Source organism: Tachypleus tridentatus, chromosome 3 (assembly GCF_004210375.1).
Source record: "Tachypleus tridentatus isolate NWPU-2018 chromosome 3, ASM421037v1, whole genome shotgun sequence".
NCBI lineage: Eukaryota > Metazoa > Arthropoda > Merostomata > Xiphosura > Limulidae > Tachypleus > Tachypleus tridentatus.
Window position 1 is genome coordinate 83,117,073 of NC_134827.1, and position 20,161 is coordinate 83,137,233.

The 20,161-nt window shown below is 35.3% G+C and overlaps 1 protein-coding gene across 1 annotated transcript in view; it reads left to right on the forward strand.

Annotated features, from left to right (window-relative positions):
• The first annotated feature begins 3,339 nt into the window (after positions 1 to 3,339).
• Positions 3,340 to 20,161, forward strand: part of LOC143247364 (uncharacterized) — an 85,185-nt gene continuing 68,363 nt past the window's right edge. The window contains exon 1 of the mRNA XM_076495317.1: positions 3,340 to 3,771. Coding sequence (XP_076351432.1) covers positions 3,717 to 3,771 — 55 coding nt within the window. The 5' untranslated portion in view covers positions 3,340 to 3,716. The remainder of the gene's footprint in view (positions 3,772 to 20,161) is intronic.

The window sequence follows — 20,161 nt, forward strand, 5'->3', positions numbered from 1 at the left end:
ATGTTGTCACAAGAAATAATAAAGAGTTACCAAAACCTTGCTAAGGAATCAAAATAAACAATAAGGAGTTACCAAGACCTTGCTAAGTTATCACAACAAACAACAGAGTTACCAAAACCTTGTACATTGTCACAACAAATCATAAAGAATTACTAAGACCTTGCTACGTTGTCTCAACAAATAATCGAGTTACCAAGACCTTTTACTACGTGATCACAATAAATAATTAAGAGTTACTAAGCCCTTGCTATGTTGCCACAACAAATAATAAAGCGTTAGCAAGACCTTGCTACGTTGTCAGAACAAATTATAAAGAGTTACCACGACCTTGCTACTTTGTCACAACAAATAATGAAGTGTTACCAATACCTTAGTACGTTGTCACAATAAACAATAAAGAGTCACCAAGAGCTTGTTACGTTGTCACAACAAATAATAGAATTACCAATACCTTGATACGTTGTCACAACGAATAATAATGTCACCAAGACTTTGTTACTTTATTACAGTGAACTATTCAGAGCCACTGTACATTTTTTGTAACATTCCTATCATCTAAAACTAAGTATTTAGCGCCTTGTAGCACTGCTGAGCCCAACAATGAAAGAAACAACTTGTTGTTAGATTGTTATGTTAAGTGAAATGAAGCTGCTGTGCATTTTATTACATTGTCACAACAAACAGTAAAAAGTGCCCCACACCGTATTACATTATGACAATCACGAATACGTCAGTAACGTATTAATATGGTGTCACAGCTAAACATCAAGTCACGAAAGCTTTGCTACATCATCACAACAGATAACAGTCACAAATACCTGGCTGCATTGTTACAGACAACAATAAACTTATCAAGACATAGTAATACTGTGACAACGAATAATTTGTCCTTTAATAACGAAGCAGTCACTATCACCTAATCATTTTGACCATATGGAATGGTTAAAGATCGTCATTAGTTTGTGGTATCGTTCTGTGAAAAGTAAAAAGCTCTCGAGAACTCTACTAATACATTATCCAAATAAACTCTCGATAAATATTTTAATTGAATATGGTTGGTTACAATTAGGCAATAATTTTGTTTTTATTTTCTTTTTTCTTTTCGCAACGCAACCAATCAGCTTCTAGCATGTTTTAATGTAACTCGACGAGAAAAAGATGCTTATAGCTTATGGTAATGTGTCGTGGCCTGGCATGGCCTAGCGCGTTAAGGCGTGCGCTTCGTAATCTGAGGGTCGCGGGTTCGCGCCCGAGTCGTGCCAAGCATGCTCGCCCTCCCAGCCGTGGGGGCGTTACAATGTGACGGTCAATCCCACTTTTCGTTGGTAAAAGAGTAGCCCAAGAGTTGGCGGTGGGTGGTGATGACTAGCTGCCTTCCCTCTAGTCTTACACTGCTAAATTAGGGACGGCTAGCACAGATAGCCCTCGAGTAGCTTTGTGCGAAATTCCAAAAAAACAAAAAAAAACAATAATGTGTCGCAACATAACCAGTCACCTTCTGTCATGTTTTAATAAAGTAATGCAACGAGATACGTTAATGTCTAACATACTCATGTTAAAACATATACAATGCCTTATTTCCAATAACATATGGACTATCTTACCGAGCATGAGGACCAGGACGACATTAACTTGAAAAATATTTATTAGGACGAACTTCAATTACGTTTGCTGCTTTTCATGGAAAAGCTTTGAAAATAGTTCTTAATTCTATTAGACATGAGCTTCTCTTAGTATTTCAGTCAGGAAAACAACAGCATGTTACAGATTTGTTCTATCCGTTACTGTCCATTAATATATTATTACAAATCTTTGTGCGTATCTCACAACTATCAAACAATGATATTCCGTATTCACTTACTATCTTTGCGAATCTAACTTTTACAATTCCAGTTTTTCTACAGATAACTTCGTTTCTAGACAATGACATTTTTCTTAAACCCCTATTGAACATGGTAGCGTACAGGTAACAATTGTTGCGAATCTAACTTTCACAATCACACAGTTTTCTAACCGATAGCTTCGTTTCTAGACAATGACGATTACGTTTCATTCTTTATGGCACTTGGTAACTTATAGGTGGCAAAACTGTAAATGCTACTTAAAGTACATAAAATATGGTTTGATTTGTTTTGAATTTCGCGCAAAGCTACACGAGGGCTATCTGCGCTAGCCATCCCTAATTTAGCAGTGTATGACTAGAAAGAGAGCAGCTAGTCATCACCACCCCCCCCGCCAACTCTTCGGCTACTCTTTTACTAACGAATAGTGGGAATAAGCGTCACATTATAACGCCTCCTCCGCTAAAAAGGCGAGCATATTTGGTGTGAAGGGGATTCGTACCTGCGATCCTCGGATTATGAGTCGAGTGCCTTAGCCACCTGGCCATGGTGGCAGATAGAATATGTTTTACTTCTGTAGTCGAGTGCTATTTTTTCAGGTAAAAGTCTGAATTAACCACGAAATTACTTCTCTTGGTTTTTCGATTAACCAATGTTTCTTCTCGGTAACTTGTTTATAACTTGCCAAAACATAATTCACAATTTTGTAGAATATATATCTATTTCAGAAAAAAAAACAATCAAATAAAACATTTATTCACCGTATTTTCATAACTTGTTCAATAGTTGGTGAAATAATTAAAACTGAACATGTACAAATGCTGTATAATGGTTTAAATGTCTTACTCAGTGTATGAGTGTAAAAGTCTGTACGATAAATCGTATGTATACATCTAAGAGTTTGTTCGACAAAACAAAATAAATAATAGTACCTGGTGAGTATTTCAAAATGTAGAATAATAAAAGCCTTGAGGGTTGTAGGTTCGAATCCCCACACACCAAATATGATCGCCCTTTCAGGCATGGGGGCGTTTTAATGACACAATCAATCCCACTATTCGTTCGTAAAAGAGTAACCCAAGAGTTGTGGTAGGTGGTGATGACTAGCTGTATTCCCTGTAGTCTTACACTACTAATTTGTGTAGCTTTGCGCGAAATTCCAACAAGAACCAAACGAATCATAAAATATTAGAATTACTCTTCAACATGCTACAAAACACAGGGAATTTTTCATCTTTACATAATGTCAAATTCCAGTAACAAATTAATAAATCTAACATTTTTGTATTATTTAAAATGTAATTCGAATGTATACATATAGAAAAATGTATTTATACAGCATATACATATATTTTATTTTTTCAAACCGTATTGTCTTCTATCAAAACCGTTGGATTTACGACTGTTTTGATTGGTAAACGAGACCCTACGAATCTCTGTGCGTGGGCAGGAGGAGGTGCTTGGCTTGTTCAAGGGCTGGCCACTAACGGACAAGATAGTACTGGTGACTAATGTTTCGAGCTTGACGCACGCTTGTTGTTAGTACAGATGGACGTTTCGGGTCCGAGAGAGCCACTTCTTAGTTTATACTGAACTGATATCAGTATAAGCAGGACGTTGTATATTTCTACCTGAATTCTTTTTTAATAAACCGCAATGTAAAAGTTTATTTCAAACCATTTAAAACGGGCCACCCTCATTTCAACTTTCAACGAGATGATATTTTGACGTTTCTTGCAAAACATCTCGACTCATTACAGACGATTAAGATTCTGTTTGTTCTCGACATACCAAACTGTTTAACCCGACGTGTACAAACCTCACCAGCACGTGGTGTAATTTCCACTGTGGCACTGAGAGTGAACAGATTAGAACATGCACTGGACCGCAAGTACCATCGTTCTCTTCATGGAGGTGGTGTTATTGCAAGGTAAGTTCTTGTTACTCTTGAAACGTGTTACGTTCGTGCTTGAAAACAATTACTTTAAGTCAGACCGATAATTTAAATCAAACTTAAGATTTTAACTTCACACAGCTCATCTATCAAATGGTGCTTTAAACTATTTTCACAAATCTGTTTATAACCTATTGGATCCACATAACTTAATAAAAGTCAGTATTCTCGAGCATCAATACCTTACAATTTTTGGATTTTTAAAAATAATAATACTATGTAATAATATTAGTAATAGGGTGTAGTTTTGATTATTAGTTGCTCTTAACCCAGTAATTACCCGACTTACTTTAATAGTATCAAACTTCATTGTTCGCTAAATACGAAGCTGCTATTTACGCTTTGTCCACCATAGGGATCGTAACTGGAATATAACTTTTAAAGACACCAGCTTACAACATTTATCTAACAAGGAAAATGTGTTTACTGCTTATACTATATCTTTATTTTCGTTTGGTAATTTCAGTAGTACTGTTGCGACTTGAAAAAATAATGCTGTTATTGTATACGTTTGTAACTAAGATGATTGAATACTGCTTAATTAATCCTTGAATATTCGTTTTACTGCGTAAGTAAGACAATTGAAATAGGTTCTATGCTTAAACCATTGAAATGTATTTAAATGTATATGGTTAACTGTGAGTTTTCTTTTACAACAACCTTCTGTAACTCGAAAGCTTAGTCAAACCAAAAGGTGTAAGAGTGAGAGATATTTTATCAGAAATAATAAACCAGCCCTTTTTTAATCTAGTTTTTACAGCTTTTTGGAAATATTACACAGAATACTGATAAGCAGAGAACAGCAACTCATATTTGGAGGTTCAATATTACATAGTCGACATTACTAATTTGTAGCTCAGATGATCAATGTTTTTGAAAGAAATAATTTGTTATACAATTGAAAACACTTCCTAATTACTTATAATGTAGCTTAGAAAACAAAAGTATCAAATATAACAAGTAGTTATCCTTGCTGATATGCTGCTTATGTCATCGTCAGCGAAAACAGAAAAATCATTGCAGAGAGCCACGCCCACGTAAGTTGTGATTTAAGTTCTAAGAATATTTTTTTCATTCTTCGCTGTGCACCACCGCACCTGCTTGGCGTCGACTGCGTGTTACGTCCAAGGTTATCCCTCACTACTTATCTAAAGCGAGAAAGCGCTGTCGACCGTGACCCCTTACCTTAAATATGCTCGCACTCACGTGCTCTGGCGGTTTGTGTTCCTGAATACTGCTCACGAAGGGAAACGCGATGCCACCTATAGTCCTAATTTTTTACCTTTGTTTTATACAATTTTTGAGCTACAACTTTTAACTGTCACTGTCATTTAGTTTGAAAGACGTTTTCTGAGTGTTAGAGGTGAGTGGGTCTGTCTATAAAACAATTGTGCAGGATCAGTTACATTACTAAGTTATAGAAGGTTAACGTTCTGTTGTTGAAGCAGAGGTTTCAGTGATACTTTTTTCTTTCAGTTTCAACGCGAAACGTCAGGAGTTATAAAATGCTAAAATTCAAGGCTTAATATTTAGAGCAGGCACAGCATTAATGTTCACTGAAATATTATGTTTAACATAAAAATTTCTTACTTTTTGTGTGTTGAAACTATGATTATTCGTTTGCCATATTCCTCAAAATATAATCGGAAAATACTATTGTAACAATTATCACATCAATTGTGTTTTATATATACTGTTTTGTGTTTTTTCTGTACATATGTTTGAAAATATCGATTGAGATTTGCTTTAGTCAATCAGTTTTTCCATTCAATGCCTCTAAAGTTCTAACAAAAATTCATTTTGAAATAATTTGAAGTAATTATTGTTGGTAGTTATCTTTTTCCAATATTTATTTATTCGACAAGCAATGGTAGAGAGGTAGTTTAATATGTAATGAATTTACTATTATATATTTATTTTAATATCTGTGTTTGTTTCAGTTTAATATATATTTAGAAATGCATATAAATTATGCTGTTAAATGTTTATTGCGAAAGTCTCGCTTATTGTCTGAATTTGTAGAAGATTTTCGAGTTTAAGAATCAACAATGTACTGTGTGTATGTATGTAAAATACCAGTGATTGCCAGTATTAATGCCAACTGAAATTTCGAGAACTTCGCCTAATAATTACAAAGGTAACCATTTCAGAACGAGAAAAGACAGTTTAATATTGTTGGTTTGCTATAGTTAGTATACTATTATATACCCCGGAAGCTATAATTTTGATAAATTCTTATTAATCGAAAACATACAAATATTTGACCACGAACGTTTGTAGATTTTGGACATTACAAACAGTTTAATTTCAGTGAATTAATTTCGAAAGTTATTTCTATGAGGAAATTAGATATTTTTGTCGGGAAAACAACTCATGTGAAGAAGCTAGTTGGTTTTTCGTCAAGTGAACTGTACCTGTGTATCAACATAGAATTAATTTGTTTGTCTTGATCCGTCTATAAAATATTCAGTTTCAGATCAGTTAGAAACCTTATATTGTTTGTACGTTTGTAAAACTTTTGTATATAACTTATTATTTGTAATAACCATTATTATAAATTGTATTGTTGTTTGTATGTTAAAATATATTTGTGTCAAGCAAGAAAATTGTGTGTATCAGTCTTGTTAAGCAATATCATAAATTTGACACATATCGACATTCAATTAACTTCTAAAATTTCTAGCTATATGATATCGTGATAGCTAACATATTAATTGGAGACTCATCTGAGATAAATTACAATGGGTAGCAATAAATTGGAGGCTCGTGTCCGAGATCTGAATTAGAGTCAAAATCCGTTCTAAATGAAAGTTCACCTCTTAATTTACTTTATATTTATCACTGCCAAAAAGATTTGATTATGTCTGATTATCAAGATTTTCTTAAATCACCCTCGCTCTAACAACTAGAAAGACATAGCAAAAGTAAATTGCTTAAATTGGCAAAGTTTTAGAATTAGACATTACGAAATCGATGAGAAAAAATGAACTAAAAAGACATTATTGAAATACTAGTCGGCGACCATTTGTTGTCTGACGAATCATTACAGAATACTCTAGTATTCCTAAGCTAGAGTTGATTGATAAAGATAAGTTAGAAATCTAGCTAATACTCAAACAGATAGAGCTTGAACGATCTCATATCGAAGCTGAAAGAGAAAGTAAATGTCTTGAGGCCAAACAAACCTGTGATTAATCAAGGTAAAATGATAACTTGGAAGTAAATTGATATATTAAAGTATCACTATTTAATGAAATTGAAGACGAAAAATATTTAACATTTTTAGAAAGCTGCTCAAACCATGGAATGGTCCTCCAAAAATAGTCATTATTATTAGAAAATGTTTTAGCTAGTAAAGCACAAGAAGCTTATGTCACTCTGTCTCTAAAATATCGTACGAATTATGATAAAGTTAAGGAAGCTATTTTCAAAGCATACGAGATTATCACAAGCAAGATAATTGAAGCCATATGAAAGTTGTTCCACAAAAAACAGGTGTAATTCTATGCATATCGACAAACAAAGACAATTATATCTAATTGAGGAATTTAAACGCTGTACAAGTGACGACTTCAAAACTGACTTTGATGAAAAAAAGTTGAAACACTACAGGAAGAACTGCCATTCCCAGTAAAAACCTGTATCTGTTCAGTCCATTAAAGTTGAGGATTTTCCTAAAAAAAATCCAGCTCCGGTAGTTTGAAATCTACTGACAGTCAGGATAAATCTTCATCAAAACCATAAAGGCCTGTCTATCATTTTTGTAAAATACGTGGTCATGTTATGACCGATTGTTGGAGTTTGAAAAAAAAAAGGAGACAGCACCCAGTACGTTCGTGTCCACATGTGAACGTAATTTCACCAGATCAACCAATGTTGTTGATTTGGCAACTGATAAAAAGCCTGATGTAGTTAGGAAGGAGTTTACACTTTTTGTATCTGTTGATTTTGTGTCTTTGACAAATGACACTACCAACCCTATACTAGAGCGACTCAATCATTGTTGTCAGAAGGTGTACTGTCTTTAGATTAGAGTTTTTCTGCTGGTGAGTCTGATATTGCCCAGGGTATTAAGGGTGGCTTTATTAATGTTCCTCTTCATAATATTTGTTTAACATCAGTTCCAGTGTCGGGATCTACTATGCCAGTTAAGGGTGTATCATTATTGTTGGAAAACGATTTGGCCGGGCAAAATTTGTTGCTGAACCTAAAATTGTTAGGAAGCAGATCTCTATTTCATCTAAGGATGATGTTGTTGTTGAGAAGAATCGAAATGTGTTTCCTTTGTGTTTTGTGATTCGAGCTCAGGCTAGAAAATTAAGCCAAAAACAAATGATAGACACGTGTTCAGAAATTATAGATTTAACTCAGACTGTTTTTTAATCCGTTAGGGATATTGTAAATAATTATCCCATTGAGAATTTCATGATGAGTGAAAATGATGGTTCAACTGGTGAAGTTCCGTTTGGTGAAAGTAAACTGATCGCCAAGTAAAAAAAAAAGATCTGAAGATCTTCTCATTGTTTAAATATGCATTTCCAAAAGATGCACTAGAGAAAGCTAGTTTCAAGTGGTTACTCTTTCAAAACTAGTGTTCTCATAAGAAAATGAAAACCACCAAATGTGCCAGCTGTAGTTCATCAAAAAGTGGTTCCAAAAGCATATCATCATGAAATATTGAAAGATGACCATGAATTCCCAATAGGAGGTAATTTAGGTGTCATCAAAACGTTTGACAAAGTTATGAGATATTTTTTAATACGTAACACCAAGGACCGTACAGGCATAAGATCTGGAAGAAGTGTTATTAACTGTAGATATTGTCTTATTGTGTTGTACTTGAAAATTTGAACGAAGGATGTGTTAACTCATTATTAATTTTTGTTTTATATACGTTAATTATACTGATATACAAAGTTTTATAGTAGGTGAATTTTACTTTTTAATTTAGGCGTAGTTTATTGTAGCATGAGCTTGAGTATTTCTTGTTAAGCGTACAAATCCTTCAATACATTGTGTGTCCTTAAAACCTGCACCCTTGCCAAATACCTCTCAGACATGTGGATATTTATTCCGCATACTTTGCATATGATTACCTTCTAGTTATTCTTATTAATGCTTTTCAATGTACTCTCGTAAAGATGAATTTTATTATAAGTGACCTAACTATTCAAGGACATAAAACCATGGCGTTACTTAGAGCTCGTTTAAACTAGCAACAGCATATGGTAACTCATAAGTCGTGTTTTTTTAGAAATTTTTCTTTTTTGACAGCTAGTGAAAACAATTAAATCATAAACATACTAATAATAAATACAAGAAATACAATTGAATGCAAGTTTTTGTAATTTAATGAAATGATAGTATTAAGAAATGGTTTCAAGTAAACTAACGGCAAGTGGTCAACACGAAAAAAGTGTACAAGTATTTTTAAATCATCAAACCTGGATAGTGTTTTGTGGAATTATTTTGTTTTGAAAGATATCTTATTAGCATCTCTAATGAAATTATTTTGCAACACTGGATTCAGTACGTCTAGTTCAATGCAGTTTGTCTACCTATTTCAGATCATTGATAGATACATACGTCGCGTGACATGGCCAGATGGAAGAGGCACTCGACTCATAATCTATGGGTCGCGGGTTCGACTCCTCGTCACATCAAACATGCTCGCCCTTTCAGCCGTGGGTGAATTATAATGTGACGCTCAATCCCACTAGTAGATAGCCCTCAAGTAGCTTTATGCGAAATCCAAAACAAACAAACTTATGGGTACATACATTTGATATGATTAGCATGGAAGAAGTTCTAATTTAAATTTATTTTCATCAAAGAAGACTACTGAAATAGTTATGGTTTATTAAAGATAATTTGTAGATACTTTTATGGTAGAAGGTGTTGTGCTAAATACGTTGTAAGATACAGATTTTGTCGCAAACAGTAATTTGATAGTGAATTAGATTTTATCACATGATTCTATAACTTCTGTACTAGGTTATTTTAAGAACAATCTTGTCAGCTTACAAACCTTATACCGCGGCTGTAATTAGATCTCAAGTTGGTAAAGACATGGAGATACAAGCTGAAAGTTTGTTCTTGAGAAACAAAACAACAAACCGTAAACCATTGTTTGAGCCTCTCTGCCGCGACTGAAAAAGAGTAACGTAAGCTGTGATTCAGATTTATGATCCCGCGGCATTTCCACGTTTTCTGAGTATGCTTAGAATATTCTAAGATGCTTGTAAAGTGCTTCAGAGTATGAATAGGAATAATGAACGCATCGTAGGCGTGTGTTTTTATGTGTTTTGTGTTTTTATTTATAGCAAAGCCACATCGGGCTACCTGCTCAGCCCACCGAGGGGAATCGAAACCCTGATTTTAGCATTGTAAATCCGGAGACATACCGCTGTACTAGCGGGGGGCACGCATCGTAGGCACATAAAATTGAAAATTTACACTAAACAAAGCATAAGATCTAGGATTCGACAGATTAAGTAAGATATGGGTTCTAGGATTACACAGAAAACAAGTTAGATTGTTCATGTGAGCTCTAAGTACAGTGAAGAATACTGCACCCAGTCCAGGCAATATGAGATAAAATTTATCTTGATAACGTAGAAAACGTTCATTTTGGACATTTTTCGTCCCTAGAGATCACTAGAACTGTGGCCATGCTTCATAATTTTATCCTATGACAGGAACTAAAATGTTGATGTGCAGTCTTATATTGTAGATCAGACGAGTATATTACCTTTTATTACAATATATATGTTTATCTACGTATTCCAAATTCTGGGTTTCATTTTATTACTATTTTGTCTGCTTCTAGTTTTGTAGGTTCTTATATTTCGAAGTATTATGAATACACAATGTGCTAGAGTTAATAAATTCCATTGTTGTAAATAAGAATCAAGAACTTCCCCATGATGCTTTAACAGACACAACCAAGAACGTCACCATGGTGCTTTAACATACACAACCAAGAACGTCACCATGGTGCTTTAACAGACACAATCAAGAACGTTCCCATGATGCTTTAACAGACACAACCAAGAACTTCCCCATGATGCTTTAACAGACACAACCAAGAACGTCACCATGGTGCTTTAACAGACACAATCAAGAACGTTCCCATGGTGCTTTAACAGACACAACCAAGATCGTCACCATGGTGCTTTAACAGACACAATAAAGAACTTCCCCATGATGCTTTAACAGACACAACCAAGAACGTCACCATGGTGCTTTAACAGACACAATCAAGAACGTTCCCATGATGCTTTAACAGACACAACCAAGAACTTCCCCATGATGCTTTAACAGACACAATCAAGAACGTTCCCATGGTGCTTTAACAGACACAATCAAGAACCTTCCCATGGTGCTTTAATAGACACAACCAATAACGTTCCCATGGTGCTTTAACAGACACAATCAAGAACGTTCCCATGGTGCTTTAACAGACACAATCAAGAACGTTCCCATGGTGCTTTAACAGACATAACCAAGAACGCCCCCATGGTACTTTGATAGAGACAAGCAATAATCTCCCCATGGTGCTTTGATAGAGACAAACAATAATTTCCCCATGGTGTTTTGGCAGAGACAACCATGAACTTCTCCATGGCGCTTTGAAAGAAACAACTAAGAACTTCCCCACTGCACCATATCATGGGAACTGCAAACGGCATACTTGCTACTTCTTATTCAGCAATTGTATCAAACCAGATGTGCAAACTATACAACACACATCTGGAGCCCAATGTTTTCTTTTGTCACTAATTTTGCACCCAAAATAGTGGTAGTAAGTCATCTTTACGTTGTATGCGATGTCTCTCCTTTGTGAAACTGCAATTAATTTCCACAATGTTGCAAAAATTATTTGGGTGATTTTTTTTTTGCATTTTCGGTAGGCTCGGCATGGCCAGGTGATTAGTACGCTCGACTCATAACCTAAGGGTCGCGGGTTCAAACCCCGTCGCACCAAACATGTTCATCTTTTCAGCGGTAGGGACTCTATAATGCGACGGTCAATCCCACTATTTGTTGGTAAAAGAGTAGCACAAACGTTGACGGTTGGTGGTAATGACTAGTTGCCTTCTCTCTAGTCTTATGCTGTTAAATTATGGACGGCTAGCGCAGATAGCCCTCGTGTAGCTTTGCGCGAAATTTAAAAATCACAAACAATCTTACCTTGATTTCAGCGACACCACTGCTTCCACGTGCAATATATTTTTATAGAGTTTTTTTAATGTTCTTTATTATTCTTCGTTCGGTGAAATTCTCGCGACACCCCTCGTTATTTGCTGTGACACACAGTTTGGAAATCAAAGTTTTATGGAGTGTATCGAAATCTGCACTTCAAGTGGTTTTTGTTAAAGGTGGCTTTTCACCATTTCTGTATCCAAACGGAGTGACAGCAAGGAAACGAATCTATCAACTTGTTTAGTAGTGATTATTCTAAAATAAAACTTTTCTACCAATGTTTACTACATCTCCTTAGAAGGACGTAGGTAGATATGGAGCTAAAAGACCCATAAACTTTTTGTAGTTTTATTTCACACGTTTTCAATTCAAATAACTCGTAAATATAAATCTTATGAATGAAAGGTGTACCCGTGTTAATAGCCATTTAAAGAATACATTACATCAGAGACGGATTGGTCGTCATAATGGTCACGAAATGTGTCATCAGTTTGTCTTTTGAATTAGAAAAACAAAGTAACTGTAAATGAAGTTAAAATGTCATAGGAACATTTACACGATAGCCACCAGGCAGCTTAGCACTAAAAAATCAAGATTTGGTACTCCTAACGGGAAGATCACAGACTGTCCAATGTCTAGCTTTGTGCTTAACAGGAGATGAACAACCATACATTATGTACTTACGCTGATTAGATCTATGATTTTTGAACGGACAGCACAACTAAAGAAACTTCACCATGCCTACGATAAATCAGGCTTCTTTACATTTGTATTTGAAAGCTCTTCAAAAGAATTGTTTGTTTGTTTTGGAATTTCGCACAAAGCTACTCGAGGGCTATCTGTGCTAGCCGTCCCTAATTTAGCAGTGTAAGACTAGAGGGAAGGCAGCTAGTCATCACCACCCACCGCCAACTCTTGGGCTACTCTTTTACCAACGAATAGTGGGATTGATCGTCACATTATACACCCCCACGGCTGGGAGGGCGAGCATGTTTAGCGCGACGCGGGCGCGAACCCGGTCTTCAAAAAGAAAGGATCCAAATAAGACACTGAAGCCTCGGTAGAGTATGATTGATAATTACGTAACTACTGTCTTAATTGAAGATGGCGTATAATGCCAGTTTTAGAGATACGAAACTGTTTTATCCTCTTGTGTACCACTTTGAATAGCTTTCAGCTGTATACGTTCTTCATCTCAGAGCTTATTGAAGTTTCTGACTGTATCACCTTACCTCCAACTCTTGCATTTCCTTTAATTCTTTGAAATCTACGCGTTTATAGATTATTCTTGCTTACATCTTTCACGTGCTGAATTAGATCCTAGTAACCCGTGAAACTCCTGTACACGCTTACTTAATATACATCTAAATAACATTTTACACACGGATTAATTCACACTTCACTCTAAATTCAAATTACGTTAGATTTAACGTGTGTGTGTGTGTTTTCTTATAGCAGAGCCACATCGGGCTATCTGCTGAGTCCACCGAAGGGAATCAAACCCCTGATTTTAGCGTTGTAAATACGTAGAATTACCGCTGTACCAGCGGGAGGACACGTTAGATTTAGAAGAACGTAGCTTGCATTTTTTTTTTATACCTGCAAATATGATTGTTTACGTGTAATTTTGATCTGGAGTTTTGTCTGAAAGAGATAGTAGATTTATGATAAACATAAACTCGGTCATATGTTGGCCAGGATGAACGTGGATGAGAATACTGTAGATATTTGTTTTGTATCTTGGTATTGTCATGTTTCATGTAACTCAAGTTTGTTTTTTGTTATTGTAGTTGCTAATTTTTGTGACACAGAGATAGTATTGTTTAGTGGACGGAAGGAAGAGGCTAGGACGTTTAAAATTGCTGGGAAGAAAGAATCTGTTCTTGATATAGGGTTGTTTAGTTGATTTGTGTACTTCTCTTATGTAGGTGTAACTGGGTAAATTAGATATTATTCTGACTGTTTTTTTATATTTTTGCAGTTATTACATCATTGTTATCTGACATGTCTGATATTGCAATATTCAAATATTGGACGTGCTAATGTCTTGTATATCGATATTTTCATGGTTTGTTTAGCTTTAAGAATGTTAAATCGTGATATGGTTTTGTTTCTTAGGCTTAAAATGTGGTGATTCCTGGTTAGTCTGGTGATAGTGTTACGGCTTTGTTTGTGAAGTTTATGATTTGTTGTTTCCTGGTGAATCTGGTTTCGTATGTAATTCCTAATAATAAGTAGAGAAACAACGATTTAGAACCATAAAGAATTGTTTTATTATTTTGGAACATACTACATGTATCAACATAATTTGCTTCCTTATAGAAGTAGACAATTCCTAAAATTTTATCTGATTTGCTGACTTCTATTTCCGTGTTATATATTTTGATGTAATCTAGGTTTGTTTGTTTATACTATTACCTAATTTTCTGTAGAAGATGACGTATTGAGTTTTTCTCGAGCTAATGACATTCCGATAACCAAGACTGTGTAAACTTGCTGCGTGTATAGGTTTTTTGGAGGAAGACTGACCGTACTAGTCTTTTATCAGCAAACTTGTGTGTGTGTATCTGTAACAGGTACATTAACTAATATCATTTTCGTAGAGTATATACAGTAGTAGGCTTATAAGTGAGTATCAAATACCATCAACAATTTGTGGATTATGTCTTCCAAGGACCTGCTTAGGTGCTCCAAAGGCAGAGAATATATATACAAGTATAAGCTGTCTACAAATTGTATACATGTTGACTTGTACATGCTGGCTTCATGTTGCTGACATCTACTTTGTTTTCGTTTTTTTTTTTTTTTTTTTTTAGATGCTTAACTCACCACTACGGTTGTAACATTGTACCATTTATAAAATGTTGCATCACAAGCAGGTTAGTAATAGATATATATTTAGTTCGATGTTACGACATACGTAAGTGGTTACTGAGTACCTTGGTTTTTATCTATTTAAATTTCTTTATCTCTTGATTTATCAGCACTGTTCAACATTACAGATATTCCTTTCGTACCTTGCATTATTTTACAATTATGTAATAGGAGATCTTTAGAGCAGAGTTGCTGTGGTGTGACCTCCCGATATTGATAAATGTTAAACTATACCTGAGCTTCTAACTCACCACATTTCTGTTGAATTACAAGAAGTTTGGTTTAACATGTGTAGTTACAGACTATTTTTAGGGCAAAGGGTTGCTTGTTTCTTTTTAAGATCAGAACTACACAATTGAATATCTTTGCTGTGTCCAGTGCGGTTATCTAACCTGGAATTATAACGTTATAAGCCCGCATGCTTAACTGGGACATCGAGGGGCTAGGTTGATGGGTAAATCGCTACCAAAGGTTGTATAAATATTATTTTTAGGCCACCAGGTTTTAGTTGTATTGCAAAATCTGTAGCTTTTCACGACAAGTGTGCTTTTCTTATAGCAAAGCCACATCGGGCTACTTGCTGTGCCCACTGAGATTTTCATGAAATAAAATGAAAGTAAAATAAAACTTGTATTCGAAAACCAGAATTTTATGTGTTTTGTAAATACTGAAAATCATTTTCAGCCGAAGGAGGGAAATGAGCATTTTCTTCCACGCCAGCGATTCGAAGTGCACATTCAGAATGAAAATATATCTGCATTTATTACGTTAGGACTGACAAAATGTGTGGCTGTGTATTTCACAAACTGGGTTTGCTTGTTTTTAAATCAGATATTTAACAGGCTATAATTAACTCACCCACTGTATTTCTTAAACTTATTACTGGAACGTTTGTTTCTTACTAGCTGACCTCCTTTTTAAGGTTAACTGTCGTAAAAATAAGCCTGAGTTGGAAACTCTTGTTCATTCTGAAAATTGTTATCAGGTTCTTATAATATTGAACGTTTGTTTGTTTTGTTTATGAATTTCGCGCAGTGCTACACAAGGCCTATCTGTGCTAACCATCCCGAAATCAGCAGAGGGAAGGCAGCTAGTCATCACCACCCACCGCCAACTTTTGGGCTACTTTTTCCCAACGAATAGTGGGATTGACCGTCACATTATAACGCTGAAAGGGGCGAGCATGTTTGGCGGGACGGGGATTCGACCCCCGGACCCACAGATGGCGAGCCGAGCTCCCAAACAACGTGGCCATACCAGGCCGAAGCATTAAACGTACAACGATGTATACTGTATAGTAATGTAATTGTTGGTGGTAGTAAAACTCGGTTACTTATATATTGAAATTGCGCACGTTAGTAGAAATGACACTATCAAAATTATCCCGTGCCAGGACAATGGAGTAAAGATAAAACAACGTCCTTTACTGCCACATTCTTCATATTTAGAGAAAAGCTGTATAGTCATAGCTAATGGACAGTTGACTGTCAGAGTTCTATAAGATCCAATATTACTTCTTAGGATTCGAACTCAGGTTCGCAAGAGTGTCAAAAAGCAAGTGTTCGTACCAAAGTGACTGAAAGGATTAACCCCAATGGTTAGTCATGCTACGAAACCTGTTCTGCCACTACTATCGTTTCAAAATATGTTGCCACTAGCTCTTCCCAGAATTCGAGCTCTTTTAACTGAGTGGCGAAAATGAATTATTCCTACGAACTGAACTGAAGGGTAACATAACCTTTACGTTGCGGTTAGTCAATACTCGTAAAGAAATTTTTTTCAAAACTAATTAAGGTGATATATTATCGCAGCTTCAGAAACTATCCTATATTCACAGAAACATTCATTAAGATATAAAAATTATTAGTGCACAATAGATATGGTTTAAATAACAAGAAAAATATACCAAATGTCAAATAATATTGCGTTCAATTCAAAATGAAAAGATCATTTTTCATAAACTCAACACTGTTTTTTGTCTGTTTTTGGGCAAAGCTGCTTGAGGGCTATCTGCGCTAGCCGTCCCTAATTTAGCAGTGTAAGACTAGAGGAAAGGCAGCTAGTCATTACCGCCCACCGCCAACTCTTGGGCTACTATTTTATGAATGAACAGTTAAATTGACCGTCACTTTATAACACCCCATGACTGAAAGGGCGAGCATGTTTGGTGCGACGGGGATTCGAACCCGCGACCCTTAGGTTACGAGTCGAACGCCTTAACCCACCTGGCCATGCCGGGCCCAGCATAATAGAATAAGATGTACTAACGAGACATAAGCTTATGTTGACTTGCCAAATTACGATATACTTAAGGGTCATAAGTTTATGTCCTTTAAGTATATCGTAATTTGATACGCATCAAAATGCTCAAGTACTTGAATACACTTACTTATTATCTCCAATATACAATAATAGTGACACTTTATTTTAACTCTTGGTATTGCATGACGGGATCTAATTCAAATAAATGTGTAAGTATGACACGTGTGGACGTTCTTATTGTTTTACTGTAATTGAGGAATTTTCATAGAAAACTAAAGTGTGTTACCTAGTAGTTCTACATACTGGGAAATAGGTACATCACGCTAGTGCGTTTGTTCTAGTATAGAAACAAGAACCGAATTTGATTATAAGATAAAGACTCTAAAGATAAGCTCCATTGCGTTAGAGCAGTGGTTCTTAACTTGGGGGGTTGTGACCCCCTGGAGGGTCGTTTGATGTTTCTCGGGGGGGGGGGTCACGGAAGGTTTGGGAATTATTGGGGAAATCACGGAGCAGTTTGTAGTTTTTGTGGCCAGTGCCTATAACTGCCCACCAATGAGAAACGCGCAACCATCTGTCTAATTTTGAGTACAAATTTTCATATATTACAACGTTTGAATTGCCTGAATTTTTTAACTATATAATATTAATACATTGAACTTAAAATTTAAATATTAAAGTTTCCATCGTATTTAGTATATTTTCTCATTATATATATACGTATATTATATCAATCCTCGCACTGAGTGAATAGGTAGGTTTTGTATGATGTTCCATGGATTTTACATTTGTTTAGCACTTGTAGCATTTCTCAAGGTCATTTATTTGTAACATTTTCAATACATTAGGATCTTTATATAGTTTTGTTTTATTCTACCTTTACGCAAAGTTCACCATTACAAAAATTATTATAGGGGTCACAGTAATACCCTGGAGAGTCTCAGGGGGTAAGTCGATGAAAAAGGTTAAGAATCACGGCGTTAGGGTATGACCTGCAATTAGTTTGTTCACTTACTTGTACTGACTGTTTTCTTCTTGATGGTTTTTTTTTTTCATTTCTAGCTGTCTCTTTATTACCTAATAATAAATGTCAGATATTAACCTTCTCTTATACTTATGTTTGAGATATTTTCTTGTCAGTTCTAGCTGTCTCTTTGTTTCCTGCTAATAACTGTCAGAGATTAACCTTGTTTTATATTTGAGATATTTTTTCTTGTCAGCTCTAGCAGTCTCTTTGTTTCTTACTGTTAACAGTCAAATACTAACAACAAACCAGAATTGTAGGATAAAGGTGTTGGATCCTTTAAAAACAGATGAAATGTACAAATTTGATTATCCAGCAGGAAAAAGTACGAAGGTAAAACTTTACATAAAACTCCTTACAATTCCTATTCACAGTTTATGTGACAGTTTATGTATTATCAATTATTTGGTTGTGTGATGACGAGAAACCCACTTGTTGAGAAATTTATATGCAAAAACGGCTCGTTTGGGCTGAGAAAACACTTTACATAGAAGAGCGAACAACGTTTCGACCTTCTTCGGTCATCGTCAGGTTCACAAAGAAAGAGGTAACTGACCGGAAGCTGACCACATGTTTGAAAGGGGTTGTGTAACTGTGTGTCGAAATGTAGAGGGCGGTATTAGATGTTTGAATATATAATTTTATTTATTATATTAATATAGGAATAAAGGCGTTCCTTTATATTGGTTTATTTTGGGTTTAAGTTGTTGTATAAGTAAGGCTTCTTTAATTTTACGTTTGTTTATGTTTGTTTCTTTATTTAGTATTTGAGTGTTTTCTATGGTTATGTTGTGTTTATTTGACTTGCAGTGTTCGAAAACGTGTGAAGGTGACTTTTATGTTCTTTGAATCTGGTTTCCATTTTCTACTTGTTTCTCCAATATAGAAGTCGTGGCAGTTATCACATTGTATTTTATAAATAATGTTGGTGTGGTGTTTGTCAGTGTAGTTTTACATAGTATAGACCTCAGTTTTGTGCCGGGTTTTTGAATAAATTTGGTATTAATGGAATGTCATATTTTGTTACTAATTTTGCCAAATGTTGGTTATTTGTTTGCTGATGTCGGGAATATATGGTATACAGCAGTATATGGTTTCGTGGTTTTGATTCGTGAGCTGTATTTACTTTAGTTGGTTGATTTTGCTTTCTGTCTAGGTGTGTGCGTATAATGTTTTCTACGGTTTGTGGAGGAAACTTATTGATGTTGGTGAAGTATTGTTTTATTTTGTCTAATTCATCGTTAATTTTATCTGGTGAGCATAGTTTTATGGCTGTGTTTATTTGGTTTCTTAGTATGTTGAGTTTTTGTTTTGTTTCATGTGCTGAGTCCCAAGGAATGTATAGTCCAGTATGGGTGATTTTTCGGTGGATTTCTGTTTGAAATTGTGTATCAGTTCTTGTAATTTTGAGGTTAAGAAATGATATTTGATTGTTTTCTTCCTGTTCACATGTGAAGTTGATGTTGGGATGTATAGAGTTAATGTGATTGAAAAAATTAAGTATGTGTTCTGTAGATTTGAATCCCGCAACCGTGTCATCTACATATCTATACCAGTATAGTGGTGGATGTAATGCTGTGTTAATTGCTTGTGTTTCAACTTGTGTCATAAAAATATTGGCTAGAACTGGTGATACTGGGTTGCCCATGCTTTTGGTTGTTGAACATGAAGTTTGTCTTTATCGTGGTGAATTCTATGAGGGTTGCTAACTGGTTACTGGGAATTTCTATAGTTGGGTTAGGGTCTCGGATATAGAGTTCTAAGGCTATCTTGCAGGCTTCAGTGGTTGGAACTTCTGTAAAGAGGGATATAACATCGAAACTGGCCATTAAGGCTTTATGATTAAGTTGATTTAGATTAGACTTGAAATTAAAAGAGTCTTTGATAAATGAGCTGGCTGATGTTACATATTTGGAGAATGCCCATGCTATGTATTTACCAAGGTTGTAATTAAACGATTCATATGTGGACATTATTGGTCGTAATGGACAATCTGGTTTA